Source organism: Podarcis raffonei, chromosome 6, assembly GCF_027172205.1.
Source record: "Podarcis raffonei isolate rPodRaf1 chromosome 6, rPodRaf1.pri, whole genome shotgun sequence".
Classification (NCBI taxonomy): Eukaryota; Metazoa; Chordata; class Lepidosauria; order Squamata; family Lacertidae; genus Podarcis; species Podarcis raffonei.
Window position 1 is genome coordinate 38360069 of NC_070607.1, and position 23969 is coordinate 38384037.

Below are 23969 nucleotides of genomic sequence, written 5' to 3' on the forward strand. Positions count from 1 at the left end.
CTCCAAGGATATGTGAATTAGGGTCAATGCAATGCAAGGATCACAAGAACGTGGCCCCAGAACCTGTTTTTGATACAGTAAGTCTGTATTCAAAAGCCTTTACTAAGGTGGAGACTTTTCCCCAATTCAGATATACTGGAAATAGATAGATATAGATAGAGACAGAGACAAACAGACAGATATATTTTAAAAATCTTACCAAGTTTATTAGAACACCCATGTAACTGGGGTTGCAACAACATTTGTAACATCGCTGGGGTATTTAGGCTTTTCATAATCTGCACTGCATTTGGTTCAGGAAGCAAACCTTTTCTGTTGTTCCTCATCTTGAATTATGAAGAAATAGGGGAAAAAATCAGATTATCTCCCAAGATAGAAGAAAGTTCATTTTGTAAAGTTGTTTGCATATAGCTGTTGAACTTCATGTAGCTTCTCAGTCACATGTAAGACTGAACACATTGAGGAACCTTTTGTAACTCTGACAAAGACTAGAGATTCTCCCATTTTCCCTTTTAGCCATTTAGATTTCAATTACTACATATATGCTTATTAAGGGTAAGGATCATCACTTAATGAACATTTACAAACAGGCAATCTTATTTTTTACTTTGTGGCTTCCAAGCAGTCATGATAAGAGACAGTAAGATGAGCAGGCTGTCTTAATTATATGCACTGTCAAAGCTAATAATATTAACTGTAATCTCAGATAGTCTTTTACAAATAAGCCTTTCTCAAGCTCGGGTTCCCAAATGTTTTTGGACTACCACTCCCATCATCCCTGACTGCTGCCCCTGTTGCCTATGGATGATGGGAGTGGCAGTCCAACAAAATATGGGAACCCAAAGCTGAGAAAGGCTGTGATAGATACTCAAAACTGGTATAAGAAAATATTTAACCAAAGACAAAACTACCTATGTACTATCACAATGAAAATATTCAAAGATAACATAAGGTCCCCTTAACTATTTCACTACTACTTTATGAATATAAAAAAACCTACAATGTTGTTTATTGAAAATACATGTCAACCAATCAAATCACTGGGATAGATTATGTTACTCATATCTTTCTATATCTGCCAACACCACTGATATAGACACTTTTACACTTTCCCTTCCTTCCACATCACTGTACTGTACCTTTCTTTGTTAATTCAGTACTTTTCAACAAGGCCCATTTTATATTTAATCCTTAACACAAGGCATAACCTTAAACCATACCAAATCATTGGTCCATCTGACTTAGTATTATCTAATTTTAATTGGCAGCGGTTCTCCAGGGTTCAAGACAACCCTATCTGGAGTTGCCAGAGATTAAAATTGGGACCATTTGGTATTAGAGAGCATTGAGTCATGTGACCTTAAACATTTACTTCCAAAGGAAGGAGGAACAATACTTGTGCATTAGGCACAGTTCAATTAGCACCAATTTCCACAATGTATGGGAGCATAATTCCAACACAACTTTGACACACACAACCCAACTGTGTACTTGACATCAAAATATGTCTAATCTGTCTAAAATTTCAAGAAAACAAGCAGCCAATATTTGCCCAACCCCTCCCCTCTTCTGGAACTAAGACTAATACTGGATTTTACTAGAGAATATCTTTTATCAGGCAAGACCACCTGATTACTACCACCAATCTGAATTGCAGCTTAACACACTGCTTCTCTGCCACAGGCCATGGTCTCTCACAGTGAGAAGAGATCCCAGGTTCAGATCAAGGTACTGAGCCTGACTGCCAGTGTGAAAGTGTTTCAGCTTGAGAAAGATGGGCGTGTAAAACCATGGTTCTTTTTTATTCAGTGCACATTTATCTATTGATATCATTTTATTTTGAAGGAATCAATGTTTGTATGTTTGTAACTTCCTAGTGAACTCTTAACTGTTCCAACAAAATAGAGTCGTCATGAAGGGCCTGGTCACACAGCCAATTCTCCTCGTGAGAGGACTGTGAAATCAGAAACTGGAAAATTTCCAATTTTCCAATAGGTTACCAGTGGGTTACAAGAGCACACATATCCAAGAACAAAGGAGTTGAGATTTTAGCAGCCTGTTTCTCAGCATGTCAGCATTACATTCTAATCAAAAGTAAAACTCTGTTTTTCTCATTTTGAGGTATTATTGGGCTGTGCTTCAGTGGTTTCATATGCAAAATGGAATCCCAAGGTTCTTCTTCGTTTGAAAAAAATCTGGCTGGCATCCTAGATGTCGGTGATATGCAAGGCTTTTGCAACAAGGTCCAGTATGTGAGTGCCAAAGTAGCTTTGCCCTACACGGCACCTTGCTCTTCTTTTGTTTATCAAGCCATATTCTACTCCACATTACTCATTTCTGCTACCTATTGCTTTCATTCTTCCTTTCGACTGCCATGTCATACTGGCCATTGCCAGAAAATTCAAAATTGGGTGAGAGGGAAAAGAACATTATGTCCTAAGAAAGTTTGTGAGCCACTATTACATACGCAGTGGGAATTCATTCTGATCTAAGGCTGCATACAAAAATCACAACTTCCAGTAATACCTCGCTGCCCAACATTCTGAGGAATAATCTCTTATGACAAGCAAGGCATGAAAGCCTCACTCCTCATCAAGCATGAAATTAAGCCAACTCCACTATCCTGAAATTGTTGTATACTTCTCTGCTTTTTGGTCAGTACCATGCCTACTAGCACCGCCTGTTTTTAAAATGGCATAGCACTCTCTTGCGGATGCAATTCTTTCCAAAATTGCTTAACTACAGTGCTCTGAAGTGTCAGACAAAAGCTCAATAACTACCCCCTCTGGTCTTTGTGTTTTTAAATACCAAAGAGTTTAGACAAAATTAGGTAGCTAGACCTAATCCAGCAAGGGGGAGATTCTTGGGATATATACAGGTGCCTTTGGCTCAAATTTCAGGAGAGATTTTATTGGCTTGTAGTTCAGGGAAAAAATTGCAAGAATCACCATATCATACGCTAGTGATGCAAACAAGGTGGGAGAGAAAACCTGGGAAAACCACAGTGTTTATATCTAAGAACAGTTTTATCAGGAGCCCAGTTAAGAAGTAAACCAAATTGTGACTTAGCAAGAATGAGGAGCTGTGTGAGTTTCCATGGAGAAAACCGCAACCACTTTACTCCACAACTCCTGTCGCTGCCATGCTATGCAGAACTAAGTAACGATTTGGTTTCGTTCTACACACAAATCTGGGCTCCCGGGTTGTCTCACTCTCAACAAACCATAAGGTTTGTTCATGGCTTACTGCTCATCGTTCCTTTCTGGGAGACAAACTATGAGCACAAGTTCACACGTAATGCTAAGCCATACTTTTGGTAGCTAAGTAGCAAAGAAGCCATGATTTGCTCCCCAAGTTGTCACATGCTCGTTCATTCTTGCCAAGTCAAGAGTGGGTATCTGCATACTTGTTTGTTCTTGCTAAATCATGACTTGGGTCAGCACTATGTATGAACAAAGCCACTAATTGCCTACCATGCCCAAAGATACAGCCATCATATCAATATATAATTCAGTTTTTTATGTCCAGTGTCCTAAATGCATTTGTCACATGTTTTTCCTTGGGGGTGTGGGGTGTGGTAGAGTCTCTTACCATGCGTTGTGCTGCTATAAGTGTAGCAAGAGTTCCACGACCTGGAGCTCCCGGAGCACAATAAGATACATGCACTCTCTTCTCTCTGAAAGTCAAGCCATCTGTGCCTTGCTGGACTTCCTCTGCCTGCTCTGCTGTCTCATACTCAACGACTGCAAAGCCATCAACCGAGCTATCTTCATCCTGAGCAAGCTGAAGGGACATTTCACAACACAATGAATGAAGTACATGCTCTCTATATCAGTTTCCAGACAGCACTATATCCTTCCACCTCAAGCACGAACCACCTGTGAAAAATACTAAGTAATGTGTTTCTAAGACCAGATTAACATTGCTGATCACTCCTCCCTTCAAGCTAAATTTAATACACAAATATTTTGCAGATGACAGCCACACAGAACTGTACTTGAATTACTGCTGCCCTGCCATCTAATCTCATGAAGAACTTGAGCTATGAAATAAATTTGACAGTTATTTTATGGAGCATTAAGGGACGGAATTAAACTGGGGATTATTTTGAAACCATGGGCATATTCCCTGCCCCCCCCCGCATTTCTTTCCTATGGGTGAGGAATACTAATTTTTTTCACGTACAGTTTTGCTGAAAAGTTTTGCATTTTAAATAATATGAAAAACTGCAGTGGCGACATCTGCGAAATTCAATGAAATTCTAGCTGGTGGTATATATTTAGTTTTGACACCTCAGTTATTGGCGGAGGTACAGGAAACCAACTGCTTTGCTCAGTTTTCTTGCTTCTTTGCAGGATTGCAGCAGTCTCCCAAAAATGCACCAGAAGCTGCCTTTTAAATAGCCATGTTACAAAAGCTGTTTGCGTTTCACTAGAGGTGAGAGTTATGCTGCACTAAAGGAGGAGGAGGAGGGGAAAGACCTTGATATGTGGCCAGAGGAAAGAATTTGGCACATGTACCCTTCTGGATCATCACCAACAACTTAAGACTTATTTCAGTAGCCTTTACTGTCACATAAGTATTCCCTAGGAAGATATGGATGGCGTCAGTTTTATGTAATTATCGAATCGACTAGTGAAAAGCAGGGATTGTTTGTTGGATACAACGTCCAAGCAGTGTTACAAAGCTTAGTAATACAATTAACATATGTTACAATAAAAATAGTAAAATGAATAAAAACTAGCTGCATTTCTATAGATCTTGAAGGTTCCACATTGAACTAATTTACTTGTAGCCCATTTTCAAAACATCTAAAACGATTTTGTCTCACAGGAAATATAGAGCTCATCAGGGCTTATTTCATGCCAGCTGAAAGCTTCTGCCCTTTGATAAACATGCATCAGCTGTTTATTCTGTCTTATGGAATCACTCTGGAACAACATTAAAAACATAATAGGTATAATCAACTGGTGCAAACCCTATCAAAATGCATTGAAGGTTCATAATAAACCATGCCCATCAACCAAAAATATCCTAAAATATATCCTTAAGCCACAAAGGATGATGTAAAAAAACACACCAACCCAACATATTTATATACTTAGACAATAATATTGTGACAGGTCAAAGAGATAGGAAGCAGTGTACATTCTTCCAAAACTACATGTAAACAAAACTGGAATAATGTTTAGAAAAAAATAACATCTGTGACTAAACAGCCCACAGCTGAAATAGTCTAAGACAAACGTATCTCCAACATATATTAAGAGAAGGGGCTAGTTTAAATTAGTTTAAAAGGAAGAGGTAGGGAAGAAAGAAAAATATTAAATATAAGGATGTTTCTCAGCACACTGGAAATAACTATGAACACATGGAACAGTCTTGTGGCATCTAGACCAGCATACTGATCACCGTGGTCTCAAGCAGAAGCCCTTCTAAGTTCTGGCTTTCAATATATTTTTAACTGGAAATCCTGGAGCTTAAGTCTGGCACCTTCTCCATGCAAACATATACTCTACCCACTGAGCTATAGTCCCCTCTCCAATACTATAAACAAGCAGTATTAAATTGTCTGATCCCATTCAGCCCCTTCAAAACAAAGGTGATGTTCTTGCCCCTGTCTTTTCTAGTATCCAAAGAGATTGCCAACTTAAGTCTATTGAAGGGGAGGGGGGACTACGGAGAGTTTTCTGGAATCTTGAAGTCTAGCAGACTTCGTGCGGCACAAACTTTCATGAATTAGAGACAACTTCATGAGATGTCTCAATTGCTTTCATCAGTTGGTAGGTTTTCTTTACCAATTTACAGTAAATGATTTCTAAATTCCAATTTGGGGTTCTAAAATATAACATTTTTATATATACTGAGGGAGCTTTATTCTGTTGTTTCCGACTCCCCCTCCCCTGAAATACCAGAAACTCTAAGATTTATAAGTGAAAGTTTAAAATGTTTCCCAGAATTGCTTCCTCAAACAGAAATTCTGTAAATGCAAGGAAGTGGCCCAGATGGCCTTTTACATAATTTTCAGGTGACTAATGCAGGCCAGCCATACCCAACCCTAATAAACCTTTATACTACTACTGGAGCTGTTACAAGCGTACTATAATCATTTACCAGCTTCAACATATTAAGCTAAAAATCAAACAAAGGAAAGTCCATGTAAGGTGAGTAGTCAAACCACACAGCCCCCAAAGACAAGAGCTGTGGCTTTAAAAGTCCTACATACCTGATAAAACACAGGGTTATATTTCGACGAAAAAGTCTGCATCAGATCCTCTGCATCTGTGTAGTCTGTAGGGAGGTTTTCCACACAAAGGCACTTTGAATGTATGAGTTCTGGAGTTAACTGATTGACATCCATCCACTGAGCAAAAAGGGCATTCCCACCTACTTGTTTCCCTAGAAGGTCCAACCTAGCTTTAGCTGCAGAATCCTTTTTCATGTATTCCACAAAACCATAGCCCTTCGAATACCCAGTGATTTCACTATAAATCAAAAAGTGTCTTTCAACATTGCCATAGGGCCGCACCAACTCTTCAAACTCTTGCAATGTATAGGAGCGTGGTAAGTTGGTAATGCAGAGCAGGGCATCGGTTGGCTGAAGCTGCACTGAGATTTCTTTCCCTCGAAGGGAGTATTGGTGAAACAACCGTATTGCATTCTGAGCCTGCTCTCCATTCAGTAAAGTAACAAAAGCTGGAAGACAGCAAAAACAGCAACAGATATTTACATAGTCTACCATAATTCATCTTCAGCAACAAAGTTGGCTTGTTGGATGAGCCTCAGAGCAAGGAAAGTACCAGCATTTATTACAAAGTTGGTGGTTGACTTTTGTGATGCCCCAAAATCACAATAAACATAAAACAATGGATAGTGTAAAATATAAATCAGGCCATATTGCTTCTTCTTCCTGAATTCTGAAACAAAGTAAGGGTTTGAGAATTCATGATTATAGTTCTCTTCGCTCATAGAAAGTGGATGTTCCACTCTTACAAACGTAAGTCATATCCACATTATATATTTAAAGCACACAACTTTCCCAAAGAATCCTGGGGGCTATAGTTTGTTAAGAATGCTAAGAATTACAGCTCTGCGAAAGATAAAGTACAGTTCCCAGGATTCATTTTGGGGAAGCCATGTCCATTTCCCCGTAATCCCCTATTTAAAAATATGAGGCCTTTCCTAAGGGTTCCCCAACCCTCCGGACGAGGCTTTTTAGAGGACTGTTGGGGAGGAAGATCCCCTTGCCACCACCCTAAACATAGATAGTTCCCAGTTCTATCATAATATTGTTTATACACTAATCACAGTACAGTGGTATCTTGGCTTACATACGCCACAGGCTACAGATTCCACTAACCCAGAAATATTACCTTGGGTTAAGAACTTGGCTTCAGGATGAGAACAGAAATCACGCGGCGGCAGTGGGAGACCCCATTGGCTAAAGTGGTACCTCAGGTTAAGAATAGTTTCAGGTAAAGAATGGACCTCCAGAACGAATTAAGTACTTAACCCGAGGTACCACAGTACAAGCAAGGCTTACTTAGAAAATATTCTTTGTCTTTACTATGTGAGGACATACTTTAAATATTATTAGTAGTGTGGTTAACAGCTCAAAATAAGCACAGCTGTATAATGTTAAATAAAAACCAAGTAACATGGGATGTACCTATTAATTCCATGCCCCTCCTCCTCCACCATGTGCTTTGTCAAAAATTGCCATGATGTGTCTGTGGGGGTGACTGTGCTGCCTCATGCGCTGTAACCTTTTAGAGTTATTGCTGACATATCATATTTCAATAGAGCCTTTTCCTGAAATTCAATTCCAGGAAGCTCTGGTTGCAAGATTATGGTTTAAAACAGAAAACATCTTTTATTCCAGATTGCCTATTAATCATCTGCTTCTACTGAACACCGAAGCTCAAGTAGAAGTGAAACTGAGTGGAAAGATGATACCACTGAGAATCAGGAATGCTAACATTTTCTTTCAAGCCTGAATAATCAGAGGTTACACTATCCTCAAGTCTAAAAGGTTTACTAAATAAATTATAAGCATAGTGACACTTTTTTTTTTAAAAGCAGGTTTAACTGAATCGTAGCTGGGACCATCTTATACTAATTAAGCACATAGATAGATTAGAGTAAGTATTACTGTAACATTAAGGCTTTGGTCTAGATACCAGCTACGCAAAGCTTTCTTATAACTTGCAATATGTTTTGTAATTGAAGGGAAACAGCTGTTTCCTCATAAAACTTCTGTATTGCACAATTTGACCAATCAGGATGTGTGATACCACCACCATTATATATTCTTTTATTCATCTATAAATATTATTTATTTATTTATTTATATGAATAAATACAATTCATGTTCTAGAAAATATGGTAGCAATCAGTAGTGAAACTGAAACGAAGTAAGTGTGATGCTTATAAACTACTAATTCCTATTTTGCTCAAAGGAATTATATTATGATGCCTACAAAAATCATAATATAATGCCATTAAGATGTCTAACCACAGCATGGTGGGGGCAATTTACATTTTTGGGAGGGGACATTAAGACTTTCCTATATTCTGCCACCACCACTGCCCTGCCACCATTAGACTTAGGAAGCAAAGCTTCCATTGGTGCCAATGGAAGCTTTTGATCTAAGCCGAATTGCCCCATGGGGACAGGAGAAGGAGAGGCGCAAGAAAGGGAAGGAGAGAGCAAAAAGGGAGGGAGAGAAGAGAGGAGGAAGGAGAGGTCTTTGTGTATATGTGAATAGATTAACCGCAATGAGTGGCAGGGAGAGAGTTGATGGTGAATGGGTGATGACTGATGCAGTGCAAGCTTGTGTGGGAGAGAGAAAGAAGAGAAAAAGAGTTGGGCAGAGGGCCTTCTCGGTGGTAGCACCCGCCCTCCCATCGGATGTCAAGGAAATGGACAACTATCTGGCTTTTAGAAGACATCTGAAGACAGTCCTGTTTAGGGAAGTTTTTAATGTTTGATGTTTTATTGTTCTTTTAATATTCTGTTGGGAGCCACCCAGAGTGGCTGGGGAAACCCAGCCAGATGTGCGGGGTACAAATAATAAATTCTTATTCTTATTCTTATTGGGGGTGGCTCCGGCTTTACCCACTTTGGCTCTGGCCTCACTCACTGCTGGTGTTTAGTCCTTGAGTTAAACAGGAAGGAAGGAAGCCCTGCTTTTCATACTAAATAAACTGTGTTGTTGAACGTTAATATAAGACCAATGAAAGACTTCTGATTAAACCAAAGGAAATTCAAGGCAGTTCTGATAAAATTGAAATAATTGAATCTGGCAACATTTCCGTACTCCTTGCACACACAAGAGGTTCCAATGCACACGCTAAGTTCCCATGCAAACAATGGGATAACAGACATGGGGAGTGTCAGTTTCAGAATCCTTTAAGGCTCATTCATATAGCATTAAACCACAGCTTTGCATTATGTGTGAACAAGGGCACTGAAGTCACAGTTTAATTACATGTGTGTCTTATGGACTTAACTAGCTCTGTATGCAAAATCTTATAGTCCTAGTTCTCTGCCATGAGCGTAAACTCTTTTTATGTGTGTGTACACACACACACACACACACACACACACACACACACACAGCTAGATAAATAAATAAATACACACACATCACTTGTTTTTAACTGGTTTTTTAAGCTGTAAGCAATGTGTGGAAGGTGATTAATAAATAATACTTCTTGGTTCTTACCTGTTCTTTTATTTTTGTCCACATAACAGTACTTCAATTCAAAGTCTTTTAATAAATTATGGATTTCCTGGGAAGGTGGCAAAAGAAAAAAACAACACAATCCATCAGAATAAACTCAGTGCACTGAACATTTTTATTTTAATGTTAAGGTTTTTGAATTGTTCCAAATAAAGAATTACTCCATAGACATACTGCTATACAAAACATTAATTAGGAATCAATATGAGTGAGCACTCACTTCAACCACAAGCTCTGTCCTTTGAAAAGTGAAATTCCTAGAGTAGTTACTTTTTGCCTAATGTAAAAAAGAACTATAGAAGGCTGGCATACTGAGTTGCCAGATAAGGATGATGTAGAACACTGCTAATAATGCAACTCAACGGTATTTATTCTGCATTGTACAGCAAAACTCCTTCTGTTTAAAATGAAATCTCTTACTGAGATAGATTGCCTTGTTCTTCACAGAAATGAAATACCAAAAATATAATTTTTGATCCAAACTTCAGTAGTCACATTTTATTGAAAGATACAGCATTCAACACCATGTCAATGAGTAGTTAGCAATATCTAAAGTCATAGGGGAAAGTCTGCATGCTCCCAACATTTTATTGTGCGCTTCTACAACACTCCAAGACTACATTCTGAAACTGTGCATCTTACCATTGCAAACAAGGTCACAGAGAAGTATAATTAGAGAACACAATTATTTTCAGCATTTCAATGAACTTACACAGTACTACACTTATAATGCATTTTCCCTCCTCTATAATTAGGCAATTCTGTGCACATCCCTGAGGAATTCAGCAGCTAGCACCTGTTTCACAGGTGCTAAATGCTTCTTCTTTTTTTCCAAGGGGTGTTGCATCCTCTTCCTGTTGTGTACTGAAAAGGAACATGTGCTTCTCCTCTCTTGTCAATGACTTAGAAATTGGGTTGGGGGTCAATGGGAACTTTATAGACTCACCAGAGGGACAATAAACTCAGAGATTTAGAGACAAGGCAATGTATATAGATACCATATTTGGGCTGGTAAAATCAAGATAGTTCCAGAAGGGACATGAGATTTTCCTCATTAAAGAAGAACATGCTAAGCCTGTTGGCATAACAGGCTTATTCCATAGTTAATGGTTGACGGTGAATGCACACCATTCTGGGCTGTTTTGCTTTCTCCCTGCAATTGCATAGCGGAAACTCAACACAACTCCTGGCTTAGTGCTATGCCTGAACCAGTATTTGCTCCCAATAAACCACAATCTGTAAACTAAGGTTTGTTTTACTATGGTATATGAACTGAGTCATTTTGTGGAGGGGTAATACAGAAAGTAAAGTTCACAGAAAGTTTACTTCAAGAAATGCAATGATGAGACAATGCTAAGATTTCTGAACTATATGATATTACAAAACTTAATCTGAGCTTTAAAAGGAAAATAGGTGATTATAGCCACAACAAACGGGGGCTGCAAAACCTCATGCTTAAGGAAAGTACCGTATTTTTTGCTCCATAAGATGCACCTGACCATAAGACACACCTAGTTTTTAGAGGAGGAAAACAAGAAAAAAAAATATTCTGAACAAAACAGTGGATGTATGATTTTTGTGGTTCATGCTGTGGCCACAGACATGTGATTTGACGGTGAGTTTGTGGTAGCCCAATGAAAAATCCTGAAGATCCATGTGGATCCGTGCTTTGTAACCACGTTTTTGTGCCATTGCGGCCCCACGCAACAGTGGGTGAGTGATTTTTTTGGTGCGGGCTGTAGCCATGGACATGCTATGTGATCTGATGGTGAATTTGGGGTGACCCAATGTAAAAATCCTGAGGATCCATGGGCTTTTACCTCCCCCCTCCCAGACAGCCTCCTTTATCACTAGTGTTCCTTATCTCCCTCCTGATCGCTTGCCGATCAGCTGCTTCCTTTCAACACCCCCTTCCCTCATTTGTCTTAGTGCCTTTTCTTTAGCTGGAGCAGTTTTTTGCTCCTCCTTTTCTTCTAATTTCTCTTCTCATTGCTTTAGTCTTCCTGTCTCCTCTCCTTGCAAGTTCGCTGTCTTTACCTCCCCCCTCCCAGGCAGCCTACTTTATTACTATCTCCCTTCTGATCGCTTGCGGATCAGCAGCATTGTTTCAACATCCACTTACCTCTTTCAAAAAACAAAACAAAAAACAAAAAGAGCATGATCTGCTTTTTGCCCCTGGGCAATTCGGCTCCAGGGACCACGCATTCGCTCCATAAGACGCACAGACATTTCCCCTTACTTTTTAGGAAGAAAAAAGTGCGTCTTACGGAGCGAAAAATACGGTAGTTTAGAAGAGAAAGGAAAGGTGGAAAAAAGTAATGATGAAACAATAATACAGTGGTACCTCGGGTTACAGAGGCTTCAGGTTACAGACTCCGCTAACCCAGAAATAGTGCCTCAGGTTAAGAACTTTGCTTCAGGATGAAAACAGAAACCGTGCTCCGGCGACGCGGCAGCAACAGGAGGCCCCATTAGCTAAAGTGGTACCTCAGGTTAAGAACAGACCTCCAGAACGAATTAAGTTCTTAACCCGAGGTACCACTGTAGTGGAATCCCACAGCACAGGAAGAGATACAAAGATATTGATTATTATAAAAATAATTAGGTCTACTTTGGGGGTGTAAACAAGCACTATTATTTAATTTATGAGTCTCTTCTTACAAAACAATTTGCAACTAAAAACACTGGTTTGCATCCAGAGAAGTCATATAGCACAAGGACTTCATCCTGTGCATTGGAACTTCATCTCCTCCCCCCCCCCATGCTTCACAGGGTTGTGTGGTGGGACGGAAGGCAGGACAGATTTGGGGGAGCTCACAGGAAAAGGAGAGAGGAAGTTCCCCAGCACAAGCAAAATTCCTTGTGCCAACTGGATACAACCATTATTAGTATTTGTTTTTTGTTTCTTTCGTTTTGGGGGTTTTTTTGCTACTTTTGTTATAGCTTCCAAATAACAATCTATCCAAATCATAATCTAATGCTACTTTCATACTCATTGCCCATTTATGTTGCACTGTTCAGTTTATTTTGATTTCAGTTTATGGTTGGCATAGCTGCTGCTTCTCCTGGTGCATCTAGTGTGTGAGGAGTGCCTGTATCAGAATTTCAACCTGACTAGGAGTCGACCTGCACACTGTGGAACATTCTTTTCAATTAATGTGCAACTGGCTATGTCTCTTCCTTTAAAAAAGAGCATTTGGTATGGCCTCCCAATCTAGGTCAGGACTGCTGTGCTGGAGGAGAGTTTAACCATTTCCTGCTGGGCCATTTGCTACCAGAAATCACCCCTGATGTGGCTATTTGCCCTTCAAATAGCACCTTTGGAACAATAATCAGTTTCGTATGGAGATTTTGATTAGGAAAACTATACAGGGGAGGCCTGTGCTACCCTCCCAGTCTACCCACAGATTTTTCTAAAGCAGGTATGGCTTACTTGTGATGCTCCAAATGTTGTTGGACTGTATGACCATGATTGATGGGAGATTAGGAACAACATCTGGAGGCACCAAAGGTTAGCCAGCCCTGTTCTACAGAAAGACGTGGCAAATTTTACTTACTGATTAAATTTTTATTCTGTCTTTCCTCCCGAAACAACAAAACATAAAAGAACAACGCAAAAGCAATAAAATATCCTCACAGGTTAAAGAATTTCAAAGTTGCCAGGAACAGTAACTTTCAGCTACCAATGGCTGGTTGAACAGAAATGTTCTTTAAATTCCACATGTTAATAATAATGATAATTATGAGCAAGACAGATGTACCACACCAGGGAGAGGAACTGTGACCAAGAAGGCCCTGTTGTTGCATTAAAAACAATGAGTACTTTTGGCCCTAATCAGACTGATTATGATATATTTACACACTCACTCTGCCTTGAGGGTCTCCAATGAAACTGAATTTGTTACGACACATCCTTCTACTCTACAAAGTGCCCTAGATCACAACACACTCCCACCTTGCCAATCTGCTAATTCAATATACATAGCTTAGTGGGTAATAGGGGTTTGATCTGAATAGGATCAAGTGCATTCTTTTTAGTCAGATTGGATACTAGTCTCTTATTTCATCGGTTAACAGCTGTCAAATGCTGTGTTAATAAAACATGATGCTGCTCCTCAGGCTATCTACATACACTGATAGTATGTTATTGCTACTACTCAGCAATCCAATACATCTGCCTTATGGTGGGTTAAATGCAAGGGGGGGGGGGGAGTTGTGACCAGAATGGGGATTCTGACTGGCATAGGGAGATGAGAGAAAGGCACATTTCTTTGGAGTCTTAAATCACCATCACTAAAGTGAAGGAATGGTCAGTACACGACCAATTTGTTATGTGTAAATATATATTTGATGTTTACAGAAGGTTGAAAGCATGCCTGAAACTCACACATGCATCTTCTGAAATTTGTCAGTACACATCATTCCCCTTGGAGTACCCATCAAATAAAAACAATCCCTAGCTGACACCTATAAAACAATATTTTTAAAAATGATTCACTCACTAAAATGATCGGCTAAGCCTGTCTCTCTATATAGGAATTTGTTATGCTTTCTGGCAAGTAGTACTGTACTTTAAACAATGGCCTAGCTAGCACGGCATGGCAAACCAAATTCGCAGCTGCTTTGCTCTTCCTCAGTCCTGTTTTACTGCCACTCCATGCTGAGCTAGACCAGCATGTTGCCTGAACACGAGCTTATAATAGAATCATAGAGTTAGAAGGGACCATGAGGGTCATCTAGTTCAACCCCCTGCAATGAAGGAATCTTTTGCCCAATGTGGGGCTCAAACCCGCAACCCTAAGATTAAGAGTCTCGTGCTCTACTGACTGAGCTATTATGCTCAACTTATCTCCTCAACTAACCACAAGCTGCAGCCTAGAACAAACCTTGGCTTCGGTTAATGGTTAGAAAGGGGAGAGCTTAAACCATGAGCCCAGGTTTGGGCAACACGCTAAGTAAAATGTGGCTTAGCTCAGTGTACCACGGAATTAATAGAAGTACCAGGAAGGAGCAAAGTGGCTTCTCTGCAGGGGGCTGTGTGATTCCCCAAATGCATAGTCTGGCTTACTGCATCATGCAAACCAGGCCAATATTCTACAACAGGAGTGGGGAGCCTCCAGTCCATGGATATAATTAGGCCCAACAGGGGTTCTAGTTACCCATTAATCACACCCCCTTGACCCACGCAACTAACATCACTCCCAATTGTGCAATAGCAAGGAATGCTGATTGGCAGTGAGCGCGAGCCTGCTGGCATCAGCTGCACTACTGGGTTCTGCATGAGGAACTTGGCAATGCAACTGACCCCTGCCCAAAGTGGGGCGTGGGGAATTCCAGCAGGCTTGAAGCTGCCACCTTTCAGCTGATAGGTGGCAACTCGAAGGTAGTTGACCAGCTGACAGGCAGCAGCTCCAGGCCTTGCTTAGCTTGGATTTTCTTTTGCAATACAGCTTGACACTCTTCAGAGTGATGCCAGGTGGGTTGGGCAAAGTTAAGAACCCAGGACTCAGGCTTCTGGTCAAACCCAGTTCCCCATTCCTGCTGTACAACCTGACAATATTAACACACTTATAAATAGGGCTGCTAGAGTCTGCCTCCTGACCTGTGAAGTGTTTCTTTGAGAACTCCAAATAAGAAAGAAGGTTCAGGAATGCTATTTTCCAAAAGGAATGCATATTCTCACATATGTCCTGGGAGCTAAATTAGTGTCTTGATTGCAGTGCAACACTACTCAACAGTCACATTATTTATCATCCACATCTGTCCCACTATTCTTCCAAGGAGTCTAGGAATCAATGGAGCTAGCTAATTTTTCACCCTCGTAGCAACCCTGTGTTCAGGATAGTGAGGTAGGAAGTTCTCCAGGGTCACTCAATTAGCTCTGCAGCTGAGTGAGGATTTTATCCATGGTCACCCCAATTCAAACCCCATACTCTACCCACACTCTGATCTCATCTCAAATAGTACCTTCTTATTCACTACTGACAGCTAGATCACCAACCCGCTACTACAAAGTACTTTCTGTTAAGTTAATTTATAACCTTTGACTTTAAGGGAACTAAATCAGCTTAACTCCCAATACACCAGCTTAACTAGCGTGGGAAAAGGCATCAGTCTCTTCTAGCTTCTTGACAGCTAGCTGTGCTGCCCACATTATTACAAAGAGAGAAAGTAGATAGCTATAATAAGACTTTCTTACTATCCCATGCTACAACGAGAGGATCCCATCTTTTTGTTTATTTCCTGCAAAGCTAAGCATAGCCTTTGGCCATTAGTTAGCATATGTACTTCTTCAGTCTGCTAGTTAGACAGCATAAGAGGCACCAGCAAAATCATAGCAACATCCTTTATGAAAAGGAACCAGAATTAGAAGACTGCTCACTGCAATGCCAGCAGATAAATAAAAGCTTGCACTGCCTGTCCATTTGCTATCAGGCCAGGTTCAAGGCCCTTAACAATTTGGGTCCAGGTTGCCAAAAGAAGTGACTAATCCCTTATATCCCTGCCCAATCACTGGGGTCTTCATGTGAGCCTCAGATGCATGGCTTATATCCACCAGGAGCCATATGTTCAGTGTTCTACAAAACTCTCTTCCTGTTGAGGTCAGAGAGGCCCCCTCCCTCTTAAACATCCAGCACCTACTGAAGACTTTAAAAAAAATATATTAGTGGGCATTTTAACAACTGAAATTCTGATTTTATAGCTTTAACTAACTTTTATCTTCATTGCATTGAGTTACTTGTACACCACTTAGAGATTATTGTAGTTAAGTGGTACAGAATATACATTTTTAAAATAAAATAAATAAATACTACAATGAACAGGAAGTATAGTTCTGAGGCAAATGACTTTAACTATGAAAAATGCAGCTTGTGACACTAAGCAGAGATGCGAAAGTGCGCATGAATGTTTTATCAACTATTTATATTTTCTAACCTATCAAATAAAGTCCACTTTTGAATGTTAACTCATAAAAATGCTAAATCACAGTCAGATTTCTAATGTACCAAGCAAGCTATGATACTTTCAAGAGCTTATGTGTTCTCACAATTTATTACAGTGGTACCTCAGGTTACATACGCTTCAGGTTACATACGCTTCAGGTTATAGACTCTGCTAACCCAGAAATAGTGCTTCAGGTTAAGAACTTTGCTTCAGGATGAGAACAGAAATCGGGATCCGGCAGCGCGGCAGCAGCAGGAGGCCCCACTAGCTAAAGTGGTTCTTCAGGTTAAGAACAGTTTCAGATTAAGTACGGACCTCTGGAATGAATTAAGTACTTAACCTGAGGTACCACTGTATTTCTAGGAAAAGGCAAATGCAGTCATGTCGAAGCACCAGCCAAGATGAGTACCTGCTATTTTGCAGTCAGTTTGGGGGGGGGGGGGAAAGCTTGCTATTTCATTAAAGGGACTTTTCTAATTGCAGCTGATTTTAAAAAATATATTCCAGAACCAAAAGCTATGCTTCCACAAGACTAAAGATTAACAGTTCCCCATTTTCAAATGCCAAGAAACAGAAGTATGTATCACTACAAAGCTACCAGAAAACATTTCCAAAACAAGTACAAATGATAAAATATGGCAATTTGGTTTCAAATGCATATATAAGGCATCATTCTCTCAACTAGCGAGTGTTGGTGGCTTAGTGCCTATCAGTGTGAAACACTCCCTGCGTCCAAATAAAGTATCAGTTTCTACATAAAGAAGAGAATGGTCTCCATGTATCTAGAGGTTTCCCTAAAACAGATAACCAGTTGTCTGTAAAATTAAAAGTGTATATTTAAAAATAGACAGATAAGGATCTATGAGCTTCCAGGACTTACAGAATCTTGATGAAATCGAGTATAGAGACACAATGTTGGAATAACTCAAGTGAGTCCATTGTAAGCCAGCAGAAAGGACTCCAGTCTAAGTGCCCTTTCCCATTGGCTAGTCCAATAGTGATATATGAGTTTCAGTTGATGTAGTCTGAGGATGCAGATAAGGCCATGGATCTTTGCACCACTTGGCTTACAAAGTCTAGCAGGATGGGTCAGGGAGGCTCCAAATGCCTCATTATAAGAAGGAACAGTTCTTCCCTACCTCAAGGAATGGAGGTGAATCCAATTCTAAATAAACTTTCCCAGGACCAATAAAATATAAACAACTAAAGGCTGGTACAGGGTGGTCCAACTTTTCATACCAAATGGGCCACAAAAGTGCTTCAACATGGAGCCTGCAGGCCACACACTGCCTCGTTGCGCAGGGGCAGTGAACAAAGTCAAAAGTTGGCATTGGCGCACGCACACAAACACACACACACAGACAGTCCTTGTGCTGCTTTCCCAAAGCTGGCTAAGAGAAGTGCTGGGCTTTAGGAAAGAGGCACAAGGCTCTAGCAAGGTCACAGAGCCCTCTCAGCTCCTTCCCAAAGCTGGGGAAGCGCTAACTAGGTTTTGTGATGGAGGCTGGAGGTCTCTAGGACCTTGCCAGAGCCCTCGTGTCTCCTTACCAAAGCCCAAGCACTTTGATAACCCAGCCTTTGAGGGCGCCAAAAGAGGTAGTGAGGGCTGCATGTGGCCTGGACTGCCCTGGGCTAGTGGCAAATGCTCCCTCCTTGGGCAATGTCCTGGAGTGGCTGGTTGCTGAACTGATCCAGCTCATCTTGAAGAAACTAATTTTCTGGATAAATTTCAATAGTGGAACAGACCTGGTTCTGGCACCAAGACCGCATTGGTCACCCTTTTGGATGACCTGTGCCAGGAAAATGACAGGAGGAACACAACCCCATCAGGTCTACTGGCCCTCTAGGTGACTTTCAGTACCATCATGCTTTGTGGTGGTTCTGCTCTTATTTGGGTGTTTGGTACCAGGTAGTGGTGCTGGGGGGATTTTTCAGCTTCAAGGAGCTTGTCCTATGGGGTTTCACAGGAGCCAATTCTATTCCTTGTGCTGTTTTAATATCTACATGAAACTGCTGAGAGGGACAACCTGTAGTTATGGAATGTGCTGTCACCAATTTGCAGATGGCACACAACTTTATTTGTCCTTTTCATCAGCTGTGATGGTCGCAGCAGGTGTTCTTGGCAGGTGCCTCAACATAGGAATGGACTGGATGAGAGCCAATATATTCAGGTGTAATCCAAACAAAATGGAGATGCTTGTGGGTCGTCTCTGAATCTTTATAATTGGGATTCAACCAGTTCTGGATGGGGTTGCACTTCCCCTGAAAGATGCATCTCAAAGCTTGGGAGTACTGAAGCTTGGGAGTCACTGAAGGCACCTGTGGCCTCCATGGCACTGAATACAGTTCACCAGCTCTATCTTGGATGGATATAACCTGGCATCAGGGATCTACAATCCGATCACCTCCTGTATGTATCACTGTGCTATTTGATGGTCTTCCCCTGAGCAAGGTCTGGAAACATCTGCCAGTGGAACATTAAGCAGTAGTGTTGCTTAACTGAGACCTGGCATCTTGAGCATATTACAGCAGTTTTTACTCACTTGTAGTGGCTGCCAGCAGGGACGCGGGTGGCGCTGCGGGTAAAACCTCAGCGCCTAGGACTTGCCGATCACATGGTCGGCGGTTCGAATCCCCGCGGCGGGGTGTGCTCCCGTTGCTCGGTCCCAGCGCCTGCCAACCTAGCAGTTCGAAAGCACCCCCGGGTGCAAGTAGATAAATAGGGACCGCTTACTAGCGGGAAGGTAAACGGCGTTTCCGTGTGCGGCTCTGGCTCGCCAGAGTAGCTTCGTCACGCTGGCCATGTGACCCGGAAGTGTCTGCGGACAGCGCTGGCTCCCGGCCTATAGAGTGAGATGAGCGCACAACCCTAGAGTCTGTCAAGACTGGCCCGTACGGGCAGGGGTACCTTTACCTTTACCTAGTGGCTGCCAGCGCATTTCTGAACCCAATTCAAAGGTTCTGAAAGCTCAACTTGTGTCCATTGTACAATATTTTTGGCACAATGTGGAGACATTTCTTCCCTCCCCCATGCTTTTCAGTAATTTTAGTAGTTTTATTTATCTGAACAGTCACCTGGTTTTAAGGGTTTTAGAGTTTTATCATTCTTTGCTAAAAGTTTTTAGTTGTTGCTTAGTGGATTTTTTATGTTGGTGGTGTGGTATGGAGAATCTTCTATGTATAAATTTTGTAATACAGAGGGGTTTGGCTGTTCCACGTTTTGGGGACGTAATTAGGTATTATATATTTTTGTATTTCTGAATCTGTGTTTTCATAAGTCACCTGGAAGGACCAGTGCAGATGACACTAAAACCCAGAAATGAATAATAATAAATAAATGATGAAGACTGGCTAATGGGCCAGTTAAACAAAGACAGAGGTCATGTGAAGCAGGAACAAATGTTTGTTATTAGCTTATAAAGAATAAAACCCCAAACACTACAAGCTGAATCTATAGTTCCCTAAAGGAAAACTACATTCAAGTACAGTCCAATCCTATGCCTCGTTACTTGAAGACCTACTGACCTAAACAGGACCTATAAGTGCAACCCATGTACAAACATCCCACTCAGTAAGAGAAGTTTACATGTGAATGTCCTTCTGGATCAGAAACCTTGTATGCAGATTAGATGCACCGTGGTACATATCCAGAGACAAATCATTAGTTCTGTCTTGAAACGTGGATTTCTACACGCATATGTCCAGTAATTGTCTTCAGCGAGTACTTTCTCACAATACCTTCCTGTGCTTATCTCAGGCTTCATCCTTTTACATTTCATTCACATAACATGGTTAAAAAAATACAGTAAACAGCACTGAAGCACCATCCTTCACAAGAAACAGAAGGTTTAAGGAGAAGAAAGTCTATTGCTTTTTCAATTATCATCTAAATTATTCTTGTTCTGAGGCTGCAATATTTCCAAAAGCAAAATATATTTAGACACCATGTGTTTACTCCTATCTACGTGTAATCCAATATTCCGATGGATATCCAAGAAAGCCTGGATAAAGAATGAGTTTAAAGAATACTCAGACAGCATGGCTAATGAAAATGAAAACATCTTGGCAGTGAAATCCTTTTTTGGTAACAATCCCTGCAATCCTATTGCAAGTTTCTATTACAAGGACTATTTGGACCACGAAGACATATGTCCTAAAATTACTTTTCAGCACAGCATAGCAGCTTGACTCCCTCTTAGGGAAAAACACTTGAACCTGTTTTCCTGTCAGAAAGTACATAATTTTAAGGAATATTTTAATCTATTTCAAGCAATTATTCTTACAGGACAAGAAGCAGCCTGAATACATATTTGCCATCCTCTATCTATGCTATGCAGGAAACTCGTTCAGACAGTGAAGTTCCTTATGTGGCCAAAACAGCACTGGCCATGAACAAGACAGAAGTATCAGCAGATTAGGGGAAAGTACAGAAATGTTTTTAAAGTATATATATGGGGGCCTGGGGAGACTCAGCAAGCCACCAAGAATGCTCAGTGAGCATGGAAAACTGAGTACTAGAGACAGAAAAGTTGAAGATAATGGAACAGAAACTTCTGAAAGAAGCTCTAACTAGCTGGCTGGAACCCCAACATTTTGTTGCAATATTTTGTTGCAGGTCTCACTTATTTTTAAATCAATTAATAATCTCCAGAATGCTAATTGTAAAGCTGAAACCTAAAATGGCTTACAGTATGATTCTACGCATGTTTGCTTAAGCAGCAAGTCCCACTGAGTTCAATGGACCTTACTTCAAAGTAAGTTGCTGTGACATTTTTAAGGCCTTCCTTGTATCCATATATGATCAGCATTATGTGTAATATCCAATGTTAACCATACTCAGATTTAAGTCAATTGATTTTTGGGTGGTCTGTTCAGGGAAAGAGTTAGTTAGATCTCACCCTGTAAGTTCCACTGAAACCAGAAAAATATGTACTTCTATTTGAGGCTGAAGGCAGACCATAGACAAGTTGCAGAAGCAATTCTTTCCCATGGTGCACACATATATTTCTTTTGTCTCATTGTCACTCCTGGTAAAACAGATTTTGAAAGTTCTTTTAAGTAGGGTGATGGTGGAAAGTGTATGGGGTTTACAATCGGCACACCTGCGATCTTAAAATCGGAATTGTCTATTGATGTCCACATTGAGTTGAACTTTTGTATTTTAAATGCCTACACATCCACGCATAGGGCAAAATAGGAACACAACAGGTTTCAATGGGGTTTTTTTATCATATCCACTTCACAGCAAATGAAAGGAACTGGCACAGTCTCTGCAAGAACTGTAAGATCTTAATCTGGTTTGATTTATGGCCTGTTCTTAGTGTTCACCTTTCCTGTATTTTAACTTATTGCAAGTTGATATGAGACTTATTTTTAAAAAGCAATGAATACATTTAATAAAAAATAACAATAAATGGAACATTTTGCACTCTATTATAAAGATGCCAGACTTTGGAACTTTCTATGTGGTACTTGACAGAAGAGAATATTATTGTCTTCTTTTTATCACTCATTTTCATTATCCACAGACTCATTCAGCGACATTTATTAGCTTGCTCATGATAGAATCTTTGCCTTTAACTTGCCATTGCCTTGCTATTTTAACAGTAATGCATTTCATTAGAAGTGTGTCCCTACCACTAGTAAACATTTTATGCATATCAATACAGTAATTTTCTGGGGACTAATAGCCTCTTTAAAACTCAATTCTGTATAACCTACCTCCACCCACTAAAGCAAAGCATACAGAGATTGTCACTGAACAAGGCAACTTGTTCAGCATTCAGGAACATAACAGGAGCTAGAAAGTCCTGGTTAATTTGCATGTTTCATTGCATGAGATTGACCACTTATAACTGGCTACGGCATGGGTTTATTATACTTTTGTTCCAAAACTGTAAATGTTAGAGGAACTTGAGACTGCCTTTGCAAAAACCTCTTATCTTGAGTTGGAAATCTATGACAATTTAAAACAATAAAATTTAATCCCAGTTCTACTTCTTTATTGTTTTCCCAAACTTTCCCCAATTTTCAGATGCACCTGCGCAATCATGAAGACTACAAATCTGTTACTTAATGGAAAGCAATGATTTCTAACAGTGCCCAAAAGGCTGAAAAAGATAACTCCAAAAACCTCCTATTGGCTATCCACGTCTGTATCTTCTCATTGAACTACTGTACAACCTTTGCAACAGAACATAGTTATTCTACACAAGAGTTAGAAAAGCCAAGGGGGAAGAAAGAAAAACAGCTTCAGCTATCTATTCCAGTTAAGTGTCACTGATGTTAGCAATGGGAAGCAATTTAGAATGTGCAAGTTCTTTAGTCAATAAAATAAAACTCTTACAAAACTTTCCTCCACCTACCCTACAGGCATATATTCTTGGTGAGTGAATATGAAAAATAAATAAAAATGATGGTCTCAGCAACAGCAAAAGACATGCAAAGCAATAAACAAATTGGGGAGGATGAGAACATACAAGGGTTTTTTCCAAAGGCAAAAACAAGGCACAGACAGGATGTTGAACAAAATCTCATCTGCTTTCCGAATAGGAGAACAAGAAGCAATGCCCATTTTGTTTTGCTTCTTTTCTCCTATTCTGGCTGCCTTTTGACTTTCTTTATTCAGGGATGGGAGTTCCTGCTGAGCTGCTGCTCATGCCACCAAGTGTAAGGTATAATCCCAACACAGGGCAACAAGCAAACTTCCTATCCACAGCACCGTATCCATTGCAATAAAAGGAAAGACAACTCCGCATGTTTTGCTGCTATGAAAGCGAGAGAGGAGTGTTCCTCCTTAACTCCCTCCAGCCCACAATCCCTCCTAGAACTTTCAAGACTTAGGCTTCTGCATGTGTTGCCTTTCAACCAATTATAGAGACGTCCCCTCTCTCCCACTATCTCAGGAGATGAATGACGATACCTACCCACCTCACTTATCATTACCTGCAAAGTTCTGGAATCTTATTATTCCCAACATTAAAAGGGGGGGCCCTTCCCCTTCTTCTTCCACTTTGGAGAGGATGTGCTTCTACAAGCCTCCCTCCCAGCCCAGTCACCTCCGTTATCCCTGGCAAGTTCTAAATTACCTCTTCCCTGCCTAGAGACGATGCACCCCCGGGACATCTTTTCTCTCCCCACGGGTTCCCGTCACGCTCCTTGAGTGACCAACTCTGCGTGACCAAGCTCCTTCCACAGCTGCAACCCATTAACTCTCGGCTCCAGCCCCGGGGAAAGCGGGGGGGGCCGTGGCTCGTCCTTCCCCCCCGCCGCCCCTCC

At 40.6% G+C, this 23969-nt stretch overlaps 1 protein-coding gene across 2 annotated transcripts in view; it reads right to left on the minus strand.

Annotated features, from left to right (window-relative positions):
- Positions 1-23969, minus strand: part of RAVER2 (ribonucleoprotein, PTB binding 2) — a 40846-nt gene that overhangs the window by 16393 nt on the left and 484 nt on the right. For both annotated transcript variants that reach the window (XM_053392153.1, XM_053392152.1), the window contains exons 2-5: positions 9729-9795; positions 6227-6696; positions 3592-3783; positions 200-326 (exon numbers count right to left, since the gene is read on the minus strand). In XM_053392153.1, the coding sequence (XP_053248128.1) occupies positions 200-326; positions 3592-3783; positions 6227-6696; positions 9729-9795 (856 nt within the window). The remainder of the gene's footprint in view (positions 1-199; positions 327-3591; positions 3784-6226; positions 6697-9728; positions 9796-23969) is intronic.